The 18,359-nt window shown below is 42.6% G+C and overlaps 1 protein-coding gene across 15 annotated transcripts in view; it reads left to right on the forward strand.

Moving 5' to 3' along the window:
- Positions 1–18,359, forward strand: part of PTPN13 (protein tyrosine phosphatase, non-receptor type 13) — a 218,115-nt gene that overhangs the window by 24,646 nt on the left and 175,110 nt on the right. For 9 of the 15 annotated variants that reach the window (XM_025197236.1, XM_025197237.1, XM_025197239.1 and 6 more), the window contains exon 1: positions 15,852–15,870. The exons of 1 other annotated variant lie outside the window; for it this stretch is intronic. In XM_025197236.1, the coding sequence (XP_025053021.1) occupies positions 15,861–15,870 (10 nt within the window). In that variant the 5' untranslated portion in view covers positions 15,852–15,860. Of the gene's footprint in view, positions 1–625; positions 680–15,850; positions 15,871–18,359 lie in introns of those variants that run through there. 5 more of the 15 variants (XR_003092691.1, XR_003092693.1, XR_003092692.1 and 2 more) reach the window with 2 other exon arrangements.

Below are 18,359 nucleotides of genomic sequence, written 5' to 3' on the forward strand. Positions count from 1 at the left end.
CTCTTCTGCACCAGTTCTGCCCCCCGCAGTCTTGGGTCTCCTCCCCACTTCTCCCCCATCCTTGCCCCCCACCTGCCTCTCTACCTCCCCCTTACCTTTGCTTTGACATCAGCAGGCTCTGCCCCTGGTGCAGCCTGGGGCACAGAGCATGACCCCCAACTCGGCCCCGTAGAAGTGGTGTCAGCTCTGGTGGGGGTCATGCTCCATGCCTCAGGCTGCACTGGGGGTAGAGCCTGCTGGTACCAGCACAAAGCTAAGAGGGGGTGGAGTGGAGGGGAGAGAGAAGCAGTATGGGGGACAGACAAGGCAGCAAGGGCCTAAGGCTGTAGGGGAGGAATGGTCAGGGTACAGGAGGTGATGTGGGGAGGAGCAGGCAGCAGCTGCAGTTCCAGCCACAACCCAGGGTTCAGGTCGGAGTTGCAGCAGCTATTTGCCCCATGCCATCTCATACTTGATCCTAAGATGAGGGGCTCCCCCCCACCCCATGTTAAGTGGGGAAAAAACTTAATTTAATTAGGAAATGTGATATTATAGATCATAACATTTAAATTTTCACCCTTGTGTGTAGACTGCAAGTTACAAAGTTTGATGATTCAAAATCTGTTCCTTTCTTTTTCCTCTTTAGTGGTTTTGGAGAAGTAGAAGAGAAAATATTGCCTGTTTAGACTTCACAAAAAATGTTAGTACCAACAGCATTTATTTCAAGGCAAATGATGCATTTTTAATGATATGCTACCAAAACGAGTAGAACTTTGTGACGGGTATGCCAAGAACTAATATCTTTCTAATGAAAGTGGTGCTTGATGTGTTACTTAAAAATACCAAATGGTATATTATCTCACACAATATTCTCACATAATTATTTCTTCTTGTTTCTCTGATGTGGAATTCAGATTTTCCTGTCTATATTTTCCATAACAAAAGCCTTAACTAGTGGACTAGTAGCTTTTTTTTTTTTTTGGTGGAGATCAAATATAACTAGAGCAACTATCAGTGGTATGTGACTTCTAAACTTGTGGAGTTTTGTTTTCATTCTTGTCCTTGCTTTTTTCCCTAGTAGGGGGAGTGGCTGTACTTGTCTTGTAACTTATGCTGTTTGTAGGATTTTGTATTTTCTATTCCTAAACAGTAGTGATCTCTGTTGGGAACCTCCCAGTCTTGAGAATGTAGCTACAAAAAAAGTAAAAAAGGTTTGCCTTAACCGCAGTAAGCCAAAAGGTAAAAATTAGGTTACTGGCAGCTGTAACTATATTTTAAATGTTTCTGCTAATAGCTAAAATGATTGCCTCTGTGCATCTTAAGCATTGGTGTTTTCATGGAAAATGCTTTTCTTTTAATTTTTTCCAGATGATTAAGCAATGCTTAACTTCTTAAATTAGTGTACACAAGGATTTCAGCCACTCCTTAAAAATAATTTTCTTCTAAATTGACCTGCAATGGTCCTTGTGCCACTTTACATTTAGCAACAAGGTGCATCTCTCAGATGCACCATTTTCTCACAGATACCATTTAATAACATACTACTTCCCTTTCCTCTACCCAGTCCCCCCAAAATAATGTAAGGATCCTTTCTCCCACCTTAGGCCAAATATATTTAGTATTCTCGTCCCAGATTCGTATATTGAAAGAGGCCCTTATATTTCCTACTCTCAGGCTAACTACATGCATTCTGGCCCCATCTCCCCACTGAATGCTTGCTTCCTCTCGGTAATGTTTTCTGCTAGGATTCTTTACTTTTGCTATAAAACTGCATACTGCTCATGAGGTAAATTGATACAGCTCGTCCATTAGTTTCTATTTCATGACTGCTCCCCTACTGCTGCAGATATCAGCCAGATATCAGATACCAGATATCAGATACCATGGGACAGGGTGAAAGGGCAGGTCTAAGTTCATTCTGGGCAATATCTGTGATTAGAGTTGATCCTATAGTCACTTTCCCTGTTAAAAAATGAGAGAAGCTATACTGCTGTTTTCCATTACTACACTTAATCCAGTGCTTAATTCAGTCCATACAGAATGATAGTAGAAATGGAAAAGCTGAAGTTTGATAACCACTGTCATTCACACATCACTGGATTGAAAAGTGGCATCATTTACCCCTTGGGCTTCTTCTGTTTTCTTTTTAACTCTTTATAGGAAAACCGTATTACAGGAAACAGTAGGAGAAAATGGAGATAGACTTTTGTAGGTCAATATGTCTATACCCTTCCAAACAGTCTGGACCATAGACAAACTTAATCCTGCATCTGCACTAGAACACAAAAATATACAAGTATTTATATTTGGTATAGAAAAAGGGACCCCCAAAACCTAATGGTAAACTTGAATTAATTGTTTTTGGCATCTATTTTAGATGGAATGAGGAAAATTTGATGTCCTTAGTTGCAAATCTTTTTTTGTAGTATTCTAGTAAATAGAATAGCAATACTATTCCATGTTCTTATAGCAATATTTCTTATTCTCTTGCATTCCTTTCTGTTGATTTACATCACTTACATTTTATTTGGAGTGGCTGTAATCCATGTATCAAACTGATTGCTTTGTGGGTGCCAAAACTGAGGAAGGGATAGGAATTTCTGTTCTTTAGATTTTATTACAAGCCACAGTTTCAGTGGCAATAAGGTGCAAAGGGGAAGAAAAATCCAAGTGCAGCAGTGTTCTTAAATATCATCATCTGAATGTATGTGAATTCATCTCTACGTAATGACCATTACTACCTGCAAAAAAGTTTGTGTTTATTTTTTACTTGTTCTTTTACTGAATTTCAAAATACTGTATTTGAGGATTCAACTTTGAAGAATTGCTTGATGGGACTACCTTGCTTGGTCCACCTTCCATAAGTGACTGGCAGCAACAAGGACAGGTGGTGAGGCTTCTAAAGCAGTCCACCATTTTCCCACTGAACCTTCCTTTCAATGCCTGTGACAATGGTTGCCTAGGGTCAAACTCATATTTAAAATAAGTTATTCTTCCCCAACTTGTATTACCAGTGAAGTGAAAGGTTATGTTTGTTTTTATAGTAGGGCAGGGTAAAAGGAGATTACTGAAGGTGGTGATGACATGATGTGTTCTAGGCAGGAAATATTGGGTGGCTGCAATAGAAAAAAAACATTTTGGAAGAAGGAAATGTGTTTCTGATGAGCTGTGATGGATGTTTTGGGAGTCTCTGCAGGACCTGGGATATTTCCCTGTGTATCTTGCTTGTCCTTGTTGAACCCTTGCTCAACAATCAATCCTCAGAACAGCGGGTTTGGAGGTTTATGGCTACTTCATGCTTGGTTACATTCACTCCAGTGGAAACTGCCATACATTCATTCCTCAGCAGTGCTCCTGATCTGCATAACTGCCCTTCAGAGTTCTAGATACTTTGTTTTTCCCCACTTTCTGGCAACCTGATCTAAGTTGCAATACAGCATCTACTAACGTAGTTCAGTCTGCTCTTTTATCTTTCCAGGTACCTCAAAATACTCCAATTAATTAGTATTGCCTGTTCACCCTAACCAAGTAATCAGACAGCAGGATATGCAAGTCTTTATGATAGAGTTCATAATAGCTACACATCCTTTTTAAATATGATTGATTCTTAGATGAAGACATGAGCATATAATTTAGAAAGTTTTTTTTATTTATATCAGATAGCAGCAACCTAGAGTCTGCAGACTGGATCTGACCTGTGAATAAGGTGGATTCGGTTTTTGGCAGCTCAGGAGATAGGCAGCACACGCTAACCACAGTGGCAAAGGAGGCTCCTGCTTTTTCCTATTTCTTCCCTTCACAGCAGCTATGGATTCCTGGGGGGTGCAGAGTATGCAGCTTATGGCAGGGACTCAGTTGCAAGCAGTTGGCCTGCAGTGGCAAAAAGTTGCCAACTCCTGGTCTAAATGTAATGTGGACTAGGTGTTGGATACCAGTGTTCTGTCAGTAGAACTTGAGTTTTGATGGCAGAAATCGGCATGCATCCACAAACATTCCTTGGATGACAGAACCCCTTCTTTATGGTAGTTAGGAGGGTAATAAAACACTGGAACAGGTTACCCAGAGAGGCTGTGGACTCTCCATCTTTGGAGGTTTTTAAAACCTGGCTAGACAGAGCCTTGGCTGGGATGATCTAGTTAGGGATGGTCCTGCTTTGAGCAGGGGGTTGGACTAGATGACCTCCTGAGGTCCCTTTCAAGCCTAATTTTCCATGATTCTGATAATTAAGCTCTGAAATTATAAATCGACTGCCTGAGTCATCCTGGACCCAGCTATGCTAGTTATGTATTTGATTTAGCATTATTTCATGTTTGATTAGTTATGTATTTGATTTAGCACCTGAGTCACAGAGCACATATGTGCTATACCATGTAGCCTTCCCCCGCCCCCACCCTTAAATGCCTTCGTGAATAATTCTGTTCACAAAACTAAACAATCTGGTCCTTAATCAAGAAAATCTAGCTGTGCATTATAAACCTAACAAAGCAGTGGCAGGTCACCTTCTATTTGAAGGGAGGTAAGACTTCTGTGACAGTATTCAAAGGTAACTTTTTTTGGAGCAGGGGGATTTTTTTTTTTTTTTTTTAAGTGGGTTCTACAACTTTTAGGTGTGCAAAAACTTACACATGATTCACAAGATACACCCAGAGATTGCAAATGGAAATCTATAATGTCAGAAATACTCTGACCTGTTGTGGGCTTCTGAGTTCTTTGCAGCAGAATTTCTCTATTATTTTTCGGTAGTCAAAAAAAGTAAAAAATGGCATTTTTTGAGTGGTGCTTTGTTTGAGTCTAAAAGGTTCGTGGACCACTGGTGTAACTGAATCATGTCTGACAGATCTAACACTTGCAACAGATTAGGTGTTTCATTTAACATCTTTTTCTTGAAATTATACAGTCAGATTCCTTGAGTATTTGTATAAATGGCAAAATGCATGTCAGCACTGAGAAAATGGTGACGGCACACTTTTGAACTGAAAGACATTGGAGGTGTTTTAGTTCAAAAGCTCACTGCTGCCACTTCCTGCACATTAATTCACATTTTGCTGTTTATACAAATGTATGCAATGTAGCGCCAGATTAATCGAGTCTGCTCCAACACACTGGATTTCTGAAGCATTAGAGCAGGCAAAGGTACGTGTATAAATGCCCCATGTGTCTTGTATACTGTATTCCTATTCAAAGGTAGCATTCTGGGAGAATTGATGGCATTCCCTTCCTTATCCAAAAAATATGCTCTATTTGTAGGGTACACCCCCACATGTAGGGGGCGTGTGTTTAAAGTGGCACAAAAAGTAATGGAGCAGATCTGTGCTGCTACCTTTTTGCCACTGCACATGCCCATGCACATGTGCTTTGGTGCGGGGAAAAATGCCCTGCTTTGGGGAAACTGCTGTTTCCCTACTCCTCCCAGCTCCCAGCGTGCTGGAGAAGCCCGAGCTCATGGGAGGACCAAGCTTCGGTGTCTGCTGGTGCACACTCCTGTAGGTGTGCTGCTTTTCTGTTGTTGTTGCTACCGGGATTTCCTGGTAGCAAATTTTGCCCCTGCACTGCAAATTTGCAGCACAGGGCATGTTTTAACATACTGGGTGTCTGGTTTGTGGTGCTGCAAAGTGGTTTGCAGTGCCACAAACCACATGTGCCTGTACAGCTGGATCTGGCTGTAGAGGAGGAAGAATTTGTATCTCCTATAACCTAGTTGCGTTCCCCTCCTCACCCCCATCCTTCTGTTGTTAGTCCCTTGCTCGGGCGCTATGTATTTCCCTATCGGCTTTGTCAGCTTTTTTGGATTCACAATCCTAAACATTTACTAATAAAAGTCAATCTCCCCTTAACAATATGATTAGGTAGTAGTCATGCAGGTCAGATTTCTCTCTGGACAACCTGGAGTGATTCACACATATACAAACTACTTCTTCCTTGTCAAACAAGTTAGTAGTGCCAGAGCCCTGTGCTTGCAGAACCATGAACGTAGGAGGTAAAGGTTGGTTTCTTTACAAAGGGAAAGCTCATTTCACAGCTCCAGACTGTGGTGGCACCAAATCTATTTAAAAATGTTTGCAAAGTCCTACAGTAAAGCATGGTTTGGCTAGAAATATTAGTAAGGTATACAGACTATACAGTGAGAACTGAACCTCGTTGGCTGAGAACTCCTAAAATACACCTAAAAGCCTGGATCCTTAAAAATGTAACCTGTCCTTCCATGTTATTTCATCACCTGTAAAATGACCGAATAACAGCAAGTTCTTCTATAAAAAAGCACTTCTTTCTTTCATGATAGGAACAGTTTTAGAGCTAGGACTGCAGTCTTACCTGCCAAGACTTCTGATTTCCTCTAGAATTTCTTTTCTTTGGATGAATGTCTTTGGAATGTTGAATCTGAAGATGTAAATATGAACTAGTATGTCAGTTGTGTGGTTTACCTTGACAGGGTCCAGGGCTTTTATTACGAAGTCTTATAAAATAGTCAGTTATCCAAGGGTCTAACTTTCTCTGAAGGTGTTCAGTTTTCTGTCTAAGATGTCATTTAGGGACTACTATACTTCTCTGGACACGTTCAGGAATGGAACTCAGTTCTGTCAAAGTAAGACTCCTTTGGAAAGCAGATTTCCTCTTGAAAAATAGGTCTGTGTAACCCTTTGCTTCAGAATTCTTCAGCAAAATGAACATGAGCCACCAATGCGAAATCGCAGCTGGTAAAGCAAACAAAACTCTGGCTTGCATCCACAGATGCTTCTCAAGTAAGTCTCAGGATGACATCCTCCCACTGTACTTGGCCTTGGTGAGGTTGCAGCTGGAGTACTGCATCCAATTCTGGGCCCCACAATTCAAGAAGGATGTCGAGAAGTTTGAGGGAATCCAGAGAAGAGCCATGCACATGATCAGAGGGCAAAAGAATAGGCCTTATGAAGAGAGGCTGAGAGCCATGGGACTCTTCAGCTTGGAAAAGCGCAGGCTCAGAGGGGACCTGGTAGCTGCTTATAAGTACATAAGAGGTGTACATCAGGATCTGGGAGAACGTCTGTTCACCAGAGCACCCCAAGGAAAAACAAGGACCAATGGTCTTCAACTCTTGCAAAGCTGTTTTAGGCTGGACATAAGAGAGAATTTCTTTACTGTCCAAGGCCCCAGGACCTGAAATAGACTCCCTCCAGAAGTGGTGCAGGCACCTACTCTGGACTCATTCAAGAAATGTTTGGATGCTTATCTTGCTGGGATCCTTTGACCCTAGCTGACTTCTTGTCCCTGGGGCAGGGGACTGGACTTGATCATCTTAGAGGTCCCTTCCAGCCCTAACATCTATGAAATCTATGAAAAGTTTTGGTACTGATTTTTAAGTGTATCCCAAGGTCTCTGGGATTTGCAGTCCACAATCACAGCAGCAGGACTCTTCAAAGTTGGTCATCACTTCCTCTTCCTGCTTCCAGGTACCTTTGGGATTTGTAGTCCAGTCACAGCCAGCAGGGCAGGGTAGCTCTGTACTTGGTGGAAGGCGAGTTTAATTACTAGCCCTAGCCCCAGACCACAGCCAGGGTTTGGCTGGATGGGGGGGGGGGGAGGGAGTTAGCGACTGGTGCCAGTGAGCGGTGAGTTAGCTACTGAGGCCAGTGAGCCAGCCCTCACTGCTCCAGCCAGGGAATAGAGGGGTGGGGCCAGCCCTGCTCTCTGGAACAGACAGCACAGCATAGCCCAGGGCTGCAAAGCATGCTGGGAGACTGCGATTTAACTTGAACAAGGAAGGGGTCTGGGACAGAAGTTTCATAAATCTGTTTGACCTAAATCAGTTAAACCTGGTTGAATGTAGTAGCAGGCTTATCTTAAACCAGTTTCAGCCATTTTGAAACTGGTTTATATGCACTGAGCTTCTATTCTGCTACAGGTTTAAACCAGGTTCTGATAACTTAAATTGGTTTGTGCTTAACTTCTGTCCCTCACCTTAGTTACTAAGTACTTTATTCACTAATATCTGCTGTGAGCCTAGTAGGTTTGAGTACTAGGGAAGTATGCACAGAGGCTTGTGCCTTGAAATCAACCCAGAAAGCTATAGCCCTCTTGGGCCTCTGGTATCACTGTAATTTGTTCTTTCACATTACAAAGAGCTAAGGTAGTCAGATCTGAGCAAGTCATCTCAGACTCTGTTAGGATAGCACAGAACAACCTCACAAGGCTCTGTATTGTGATATCAATCAGTTAACCTGAGGTGCTGAGCCAGTGAACTCATGGACATTTGTGTCTTCACAATAGCGGAACAGAACAAAAGTGCTTAGTAACTAACTTCACAAGTGTCTTTTCCCTAGATTTTACCACAAACAGGTAAACGCTATTCCACCAGCCACCTCACACAAGCCTCTGGGGTGATTTCAAGGACTTACTAATAGACATTATTCCAAGGGACATTTGACCAGTTTCTACACTAACTCATTTAGGAATCAGGCTCTCCCCCTGGCATGGCACAATGTGGCATCATCCAAGGGAACAGAGTGATGAGCACAAGGTGATGCTGTGAGTTCGCTAAAGGGGAGCGAGATTCCGGTTTTTCCTATTTTGTTAGAGGGGGAAGTTTGGTGCTTCACATTGGGTCCAACCTCTAAGTACAGTAAGGAAGTATAATAGCAGTCTATCAAAACACCACCAGTAAAATCGAAACTAAAATAAGCCAGTGACAACTGGGAATGACATTTCAAACCTTTATTGATAAAGCACTAAATAAAAAAAATAAAGCATGTTTCAGATGATAGCAGGTTCCTTGCATTGTGGGAGGTTATTGCTGGGGGCTGTCATAAGACTTTTCCCCATCTTGATTTTTTAGCAGTTGCACAGATGGACATGATGACTGCACTGGAAAAAGGAAAACTCAATAGAGCCATGTCACTCCCTCTTCTTCAAAACCAGGAGATCTGGGCCTTCACAGCACCTTTGCTCCTCCAAATCTGTCACCTTGTTTCTTTTCCAGAAGCACTCTCTGGCTTTTTGTCCACTGACATCTTTGCGGTCTCCTTCTTTGCTCTTGACCCCTGCAACCTCTGCTTTCTACTCATCTTTGTCAACTCCTGCTTCTGCTCCCACTACATCCATTGCTTGCCGTTTCCAGATGAGGTTCTCAAGGCTGTCAAGCACTCAGGTTGGTTTAAATGATGACCAGCTCTAACGCGGAGCACAGAGCTTGAGTCTGGCTTACAAGCTGGCCCTTCTTAGGGAAAATCTGCCGATTACTACAGACCAATCATGTGGGGGTTGCCCATTTATGCAACAAAAAGGGAAACAAGTGTCCTGACCAATCCCAAAATATTGCTAAAAAGTTAAAATGCTCATGTAAGGGCAAAGTGGGAGGTTTTAACTCTACATGGCCATCAATGGACTTCATTTGTGGAAATGAAGTCAATTAATCCCTCCTCAGGGTCTTGTACCCCATAGGGCTCAGGTGGCCACAGCTGTGCCTGGCCCCGCTACCTCCAGTGTCACCCAATCCACCCAAAGGTGGCAGCTGGGGTTAAGGCACCCCAACCTGCCTTTCACCCGGGTGGTAACTGGCCTGGCATTTCCTGGGGGTTCCCACACCACTGAGAGCCCCCCAGGCCACCCACTCCCAGCAGGGTGCAGTTTTAGGTCATGCCCAAGACCAAGAGCCTCCAATCCATTCCCTACAACTCCTGCCCTTGCCTCCAGGATGTACCATGCAGCCAGGCAACATTCTTGACTGCCTACCAGCAGCAAAATGCCCCGCTTATATAGGCAGCCGTGAATCTAAAATGGCTGCCCTAATCAGGCACCTGCTGGCTGCTAGGCTCAGGCCCTTAAAGTGGCAGGCACAAACAGTGTGCTGCCACAGTCAGTATTGTTGTTATTGTCATTGTTCCTCTCCCCCACCCTTTCTCTCCTTCTAAGGCAAGATCAGTATCCCCTATTTATGCATGAGAATTATGAATATCCACAACACAGGATATTCACATAGGCTTCCTTATAAGAAGTATATTATTTCCTTGAACTCACAATTCACTAATGATTTTGTAAATGTTGTCCATTTAGAGAAATGGGTTATTTTGCAAGTCTGAAAGATATGGCTGGATCATGGTGGTTAAAGGGAGTACCTGATTATCTGAAGTGTGATATGATATTGTTGGTATTGTATGCTATGAACTGTACTCCCCCAGCCTACCTCTTTCACAGGCAAGAAAACATCACATTAATACTCACATTAAGTGGTACCAGTTTTAACTCTGAGTATTCATGAATGGGCAAAATGATAGCAATATAATCAGGGGTGGATCCAAAAGTAGTGCAATAATGCAGCCATACCCCTCTTTGCTGCCATGCCACTAAAGCAGCAGAAGTCTTTTTGGGACTTAAGTGTTCAAATAGATAAGCATTCTCCCTTCTCTTCCCCTTTGCCCTCAGGCACCCCCCCTCCCCTGCCATTACATTCCCCTCTCCTCTACCTGCTGCTGGGGGTTGAAGGGAGTTCCTGCCCAGCCCAGCTGAGCTGCATGGGGTCTGCACTTAACCCCAGGACCACACCAGTGCTGCAGCTGGCTGGGTATTCCCCCTCCCTGCTGGCTCCATCCGGGTGTTCCCTTCCAGGCCAGGAGCAGGTGTGAGGACAGGGAAAATGCCCCCTGGCCACTGCCACTGCTGCCACATTTCCTAGTGAGGGCAACCCCCACACAACCCAGCTCCTCTCACCCCTAGGACAGTACTTGGTAAGGGCACCAGTTTTAAACTCTCGAGCAATCATGAATGTACATAATGATGACAACTGGATGAATCATTGTATTGAATGAGTATTCCTCTATGTTTTGTTGGGAGATAATATCAAGTGGTGCCTCACCAGGGGTCTGTCATGGGTCCAGTATTGTTCAGCATCTTCATTAATGAATTTGGATGATCACTGTACAATTAGCAAATTTGCAGATAACACCAAGTTGAGTGGAACTCTGGACACTCCAGAGGGCTGGGCTAGGATCCAGTACAACGTGGATAGACTGGCCAAATGATCCACAATCAACCAAATGAGATTCGACAAGGACAAGTGCAAAGTTCTGCACTTGGAACAGAATAACTGTATGCACAAATACAGACCGGGGAATGACTGGCTTGGTTTCCACTAGTGCGGAGAAGGACCTGGGGTTACAGTGGACCATAAGCTAAATATGAGCCAAAACTGCTCTTGTTGAGAAAAACAAAACAAAAAACCCCCAATAACATCCTAGGTTGTATTAACAGGAGTGTCGCATGCAAATCAAAGAAAGTAATTCTTCCACTCTATTCAGCACTGGTGAGGCTTCACCTGGAGTACTATATATCATTTTGGGCCCCACACTTCAAGAAGGATGTGGACACATTGGAGAGTCTGGTTCAGAGCAACAAAAATGGTTAGAGGCCTGGAGACAACACTTATAAAGAAGGGCCAAAAGAGATAGGGTTATTTATTCTGGAGAAGAGAAGACTGAGGTAGGATTTGATAACAGGCTTCAAATACCTGAAGGGCAATAACAAAGAGGCTGGAGATGGGCTTTTCTTTGTGGCTACAGGGGACAGGAGCAGGAGCAATGACCTCAAGCTACAGAAGGGGAAATTTAGCTTGGAGATTAGAAGGAACTTTCTGGCTATGAGAGTGCTCAAGTTTTGGAACAGGCAACCTAGGTAAGTTGTGAAATCTCCATGCTTGGAAGAGCAAGTTTGGCAGACACTTGGCTGGGATGGTTCGGTCAGGGATGATCCTGACTTGAGTAGGGGGCAGAATCACATGGGCTTGTGAGGTTCCTTCCAGTCCTACTTTCCTATGATCCTATGAATGTGAGAGAGAGAGAGAGAACTAGCACCAAATGTAACTGTCAAGCATTCAAGAATGCACAAAACAAACTATTCTAGGTCAAAGAGAGAGAGAACCAGCTGAGGACACAATCCCTTTCTTCTGTCACTCAGTCCCTGGCCCAGTCCATTGGACAATATAGGCATCATCTCACCTACATGCTGTACCTCTGGGAACTGCTGATACTAGCAGTCAGTGGAGCAATTATGGACTTCATCATCTTTTTTACTCATTAGGCTGCATTCTACTCTTGGCCAGGTAGACGTGTATCTCCAGGTGTCCTGAAAATTACCCTGCTGAGCTTGAGGGTAGATACTACTCTAGAAGATAGTGATGCCTGCCTCTACATCCAAGATTAGAAGCAATCCCCAAGTCACTGGTAGATCTATTTAATTTCCAAACTGTGGTGGAGAATTTATATCTCCCATTGTCCCCTTCTGCACACAAAAAATGGGTGGAGGGAATTCTCATCCTACAAGGGGAGGGATGGAATGGAAAGATTGGTCCCCAACTGAAAAGTCCTATGAACCCCTTAGATCTGCAGGAAGCCAAAACTATGTGCCTTGACAACTTAAACACCTGAAATGCAGCTCCAGACATCCCACAGCTACCTAAGAGCATGCTTCCAATGGAACAATAGCACTTGGGACTCCCCTTGACTACAGCATCTCCCAGAAGTAAGGGAGACGTAACCAGGGACTGTATTAATTGGTTTTAGAGTATCGCCCAATGATCAGAGTAGGCAACCCCATATGCTTTCCCCCAATGTACCAACACACCAACCCTCACACACATTAGACCTCCCAAATATAAACCGGCTTTCCAGTTGAGGAAACTTTTTTTTTTTTCTCTCCAGAAAGATTTGATAAAATCAAGAGTAAGATGATGCAGTGAGGTTGTCAAGGAAAGAACAAGGAAAGGATCAGTGTCTTGCCAGTTAGAATCTTCCTACTGAACCAGAAATCTCACAGGCTCCAGCCTGACATAATTGCAGTGCTTGACCCAGGGGACTGGAGAAAGTGAGTCAAGAACTGCACAAGGCTAGGTTTCAGTATACAGGCTGCACATAGAATGGAGATGCATGCTAAGCTTGTGACTTTACAGAAGCCTAAAAACTGCTGTCAGTCTAATAGGTTTGAGTGTTAGGGAAGTATGCCCAAAGGCTTCTGCCTTGAAATCAACCCAGCAAGCTCGAGTCCCTACCATCACTTCAGTTTGTTCTTTCACATTAGAAATAACTAAATCAGTGCACCATACCTGTTTAAGTTACCTTAAAGACAACTCTGTTGTGATAGCAACCCAGCCAGTTACTTCATAACCTCAAGGGCAGCAGGAAGAGGAAGTGAACATACAACCCGTGCTGGCTACGTGCTCGAGAGCCATGCTCTAGTGTCCCCCAGGTTCTGGCTTGAGTCCCTGCAGGCATGTGGCTGCATTTCCTGAATCAGAAGTAAATGTCTGTTTATTTGCTTATTGGTTCAATCTTTGCAGTTTAGATTAACCTGCCTTGGGCTTTTTGACTGTCTGTACATAGCCTGAGTGTAAATAGGGTACTGTATCATAGGGTAATCTGTTCTGTGATGCATATTGTTCTGGTGTTTGATGATTTCATGCATCATTGAATTAGTGATCTGAATTTTTGTTGCAAGTGATCAGTAAGATTGGCTCAGCTGCCACTTTAAAGGGGGTTACCATTTCTAATATGTTCTTGCAGGTTTAAAAGCTCTGGTCTTTCATTTATTGGATTTATATTAGTTTCTAGGCCTCTACAAAACCACTTGTTCAGCATGCAGATAGGATTTTAAGGCTTAAGATTTCCTTAAGATCGATTGCATGTGCAGCCCATGTGGTGCACAAGCCTAGATATGTTTTTCAGTTCTTGGCCTACTTTAGTTCCCTAGACTGAGCTCTGCAACCGTAGTAGGCTGGCATCTGTGAGATTTATGGTTAAGCAGGGAGGCTAATGGGCAAGAAATGTATTGGATTGTAGCAGGCTCAACTTTCAGAGCTTAGGTTGAGTCCCAGGCTTGAGCTCATGCTGTTTTGATTGGTGGAGCCCTGATTGAAGACTGTAAACTGTCAGGTCTGGAAGACTTCAGGGGCAGATCCCTGGAGCATATAAAAGGAGCTGCGTACCCAGCACGAGGGGCAGATGCGGCGAGAGACTCAAGGGGGGTTGGCGCAGGGCCGGACACGGAGCAGTGGAGTATGTGGGGGGTGCACAGGGCCGGACGCAGAGTGTCGGGGTGGGTTGCGCATGGCCAGATGTGGCGCACCAACCACACCAGACTGTGAATGGTGGCGGCAGCCACTGTGTGCAAGCTTTCCCCACCCATCCCTGTTCCTGGGAGGCAGCCATGGCGCAGGGTGGTGGGTGGCAGTGCTTCATTCCTGCCCGCCCCTCTCTCCCATCATTCTTGACCGGCAAATGGCTAGTAATTACTATAAGGTGGGTACAGAACTGACTCATTGGAAACATACTATCTGCTCTGTTCCTTTTAATTGGATTGATAGGGGCATTTTTATCATTGTAGAAGGAAAAAAGACAGGCAGCATCATTAAGTTAGTGTCATCATAGTGAAATATCTTGTAAGAAAGAGAAACCGTGAAGCAGTTTTCTCAATATTTCATTTAATTGAATGAAAATTTCACTGTTGGAAAGAGGAGAAAACTAGACCTTGTGTATTTTTTCCTCTAGCTAAAAAATGGAGCTTTCTGAGAGGAATTGTGCAACAATGAACATTAGTTTCCCCCTTTTTTTGCTGTGGGCTGCAACTTTTTTGCATTTGACAATTGCAAGCAAGTAATGTGAAACTTAAAGTAGCCTTCTCGATAAGCCATCCAATGACGTTAATGGTTCACTAAACTTGAGCAGGGGCTGCAGTGTGGAGTTCTTTGTTTACGAATATTTACCTGAACATACACAGATATTAACATCACTAAAATAGTGATAGGAAAAAAATAACTGCTATTTGTTTCAGCCCACTTCTGAACAGATGCATATAAAATATGATACACGCAAGCTGTACAAAAATTAGGTTGTTTTAGCTTTAAAAAAAAGTTCTGGTATTCTAGCAAAACAAATAACTCTTGTTCTGCTGTTCTTTTTGGAAGTGCATCTTAGTACCGAGATACCTGAGACTGAGATTGTTTTTGTTTTCCCACAAGTGGCTTGCAGTTGAAAAGGAAACAGTTTAAAAAAGAAATGGAACTCCATAAAAAAACGGCTATATGGATAGTACAATACAGGTAAATATCCAGATTTTAAAACCAATCCAGGGCAAAGGTTTGGAACTATATTAAAAACTTAGCAACTTCTAAAAGAAAGGTGTCGGAATTGTAGAAGGCATATGTAATTGTTGCCTATTACAATTACAGTTAATAATGAAAATGTTATTTCCAGCCAAAAAGGATGAAAATCCAGTGAATGGAAAGATGTTTAACCTACATATGAAAGAGGAAACTCAGAATGAAGAGCTGCAATGGCATCCCAAAACTGGTCTTAATTTCCAGGCACTGCATTTAAGTGTACCAAAAGTCTAAGTCTCATGGCATATCCTGCCTAGTTCTTTACCAAACACCTGATTGTATCTCCTATTGAATATTACCTAACTGTGCACACAACCCTGTAGATTTTGTTGGGTCTGCTTATATAGCAAAGTATTAATTGTTGTGACTAAGAATTATCCAGTTGATATCTAACTGACTATGAATTCCTTGGTACTAGACCAGGAGGGCTTTTGTATGAGACATAGGAAAGGTTTTCAGGTATTAACTAAGAGGTTTAAATTCTCGTATCAGTTAAATTGGGGCTGTCAAAAATACCGCCTGAAGGCTGGATTCAACCCACAAAGCTATATGTTGTTCAGCCTGCAGAGCTCCTAGAAGGGCCAAGAATTTGGGGATAAGACCCACCATCAAAATCTGGGGACTGGAGCCCTGTTGGGGTCATGTGTTGGCAGTGGGGAAGAATGATGACTACATTAACCCTTGCAGTGCTGCTTCTCCTGCTTCTGCTACTGTTGCATCTGGATCTGGCCTGCAAGAGCCCCATTACCTTGATTCAGGCCCCATGAGGAGGGGTGAGTTTGATATCCCTGAGTTCTATTAATTTAATCCACCACATGGACACTCTTATTCCATAGTAAGAGTAACTTGTTTGATTTGTTTTGGTTTATCACTGTTTCCAGGGTCTGTGTTTTACATGCATATTTTAGTCCCTTTTAAGTTTTGTTCTCTTGTTGCACACATGTTTTATAAGTTACTCTGTCCTCTTGCTTTAAGCCACCCTGTCCCTTTGTTGGGAAGAACGGTATATAAGATTAAAACAAAAAAGCCATTCTTGCTCTGGAATAATAGTGTTTGAAAGGAAGTTATATCAGCTGGTATAATTAATACCAGTGTGCATACACCTTTTCCATGTAGACAAGGCACTGGAGCCCTTCAAGTTCCATTCCTGTATAGATAGATTTATCTCTGGGTGAATTCAAGAGTAAGTGAAGAATACTGAATGCTGGACTTCCCTATTGAGAGAGTCCACTTCATGCAAACCTCAAACACAATGATCTATCAAACCACTATCTACTTATTTCTAGTGCACTGGGCGTTCCAAGATTTTATTGGTAGGCAGCTTGATAAATACCAGAGAATAATTATGAGACAGTGGCAGCTACTGTTTCAGAACAAAACCTTCAGGTGATTGACTTTGCAAAGAAAAATTTTAAACCTTTCTCAAACTGGTTTTAACTGTTATCTTTTCTAACTTTTTAGCATATAGACACGTTGTATTTGTAGTGCTACAAGGGCATTGGTAGTGTTATAAAAAGTGAGTGACCATATGTTTAGATTCCCTGTAATGCTGCAAAAATAGCAGATCCATTTGTTCAGAAATTCTGTAGTCCCAGTAATGAACATGTTTCCATAGCCTTAGTTCTCCTTTAGCTGAGATGTGAGCAGAACGTGTATAAAGCATGTGGCCAGTACCTGTTCCTATTTTAATGAAAGGGATTGAGGGAGCTACTATCCCAGGTGCCATTCAGCAGTCTTGGTCTCTAGTCTACATTGGTTATTTCTACTTCATACATCAAAACCTGTGTAGTGTCATGGCAAGCTCTGCAGTTTCAAAGGGATTTTTGCTATTACATGGTGTCTTCACATAACCACTAAGAGAGAGACAGAAATACCTATAAGGGTGTGTATGTTAAGGATTATGCTGTCTACTTTAGAAATGCAGTGAACATAAAGCCATAATATATTAAGTCTACTAGGTGTCTTACATCTACTAATTGTGCTTACATCTAAATACAATTCTATTCCACCCCAGTTCAAGTGTTTAAAATCTATTAATATGTCTGCTTTTGTAACACACCTTCATCTTACCCTTAAGGATGAGTCACAAAAAAGCAAAGATGGGGAGGAGGATCCATCCATCTTTTGCATTAACTGTTGTCAGGGACTTGAGCAGGGTAGAACAGAAATCAGGTTTAGGTCCCTGGCAGATGGTACAGTTAAGATGCAACTAACCTGTTAATCACACCATAAATAGTAGCCCTGCCACATAGTCAAGGAATTAATGGCATGACAAAACTGAAAACCAGACAGAAATATTTCACAAAAGATCTGTAAAGTTTTTGTAACTGGTTACCCTCATGCCTTAAATTGAAAGTGTTGACTGGGTAACCAGCTGGCTCAAGACCGGTGTAGTCCTGTGGCTGGGCCCAACAATCAGCCCCGGGACTGTATCGGACGCTTGAACCAGTCCCAGCCTCAAGACTGCATGGGATCACAGCTCCAGTGCAATCCTGCAGTTGGGATTGACCATCAGCTCATTGTGTGCCAAGCTAAGTCTGCTTATGCTCCTAATAAATGGAATAGAATCTGGTGTATCTTGAAGAAGTATTACTATATCATAGGGTGATTTGTTCTGCAATGCATATTGTTCTGATGTTTGATGACTTCACGTGTCATTAGATTAGTGCTCTGAATTTTTGTTGCAGGTATTTAATAAGATTGGCTCAGCTGCCTACTTTAAAAAGGGTTACCATTGCTAACCTATCCTTTCAGGTTTAGGAGCTCTGCACTTTCATTTATTAGATTTATATAAGGCACCGGTGTTCCTACTTAGCAGTCCAAATGAATTTTGGAAGTAACACACACACGCACACACACACACACACACGTCTCTTCCTTGCTGACTTTACTGAGGTGGAGCAGATCACCAGTAAAGCAAGGGAGTTGTCTCAGGTTCTTATGCTGAAGATTAAATTGAGATGTGTTGTGTTATTCTTTGGATACAAGTATTTTGCTGCTGTTTAGAATTACAAGATTTAAGCTTCCTTCATAGTCATGATTATAAAGCATGTTGAATAATATTGTAGTTTTAGATGTATAGTGTCAGCTGCCTTGACCATTGTTAATTCTCAACATATGAAAGAACATATCAAGTCTGATAGAAAATATGACCTTCATGATTCTGATAAACAGCTTGGAAGTGGATGTTCTTGTTTGCATTAACTTGGAGCATCAAATAAACAAGTTTATCTGGTTCTTATGAGAGAGTACAGAAAATAAA

Source organism: Alligator sinensis, unplaced genomic scaffold (genome assembly GCF_000455745.1).
Source record: "Alligator sinensis unplaced genomic scaffold, ASM45574v1 scaffold125_1, whole genome shotgun sequence".
NCBI lineage: Eukaryota > Metazoa > Chordata > Crocodylia > Alligatoridae > Alligator > Alligator sinensis.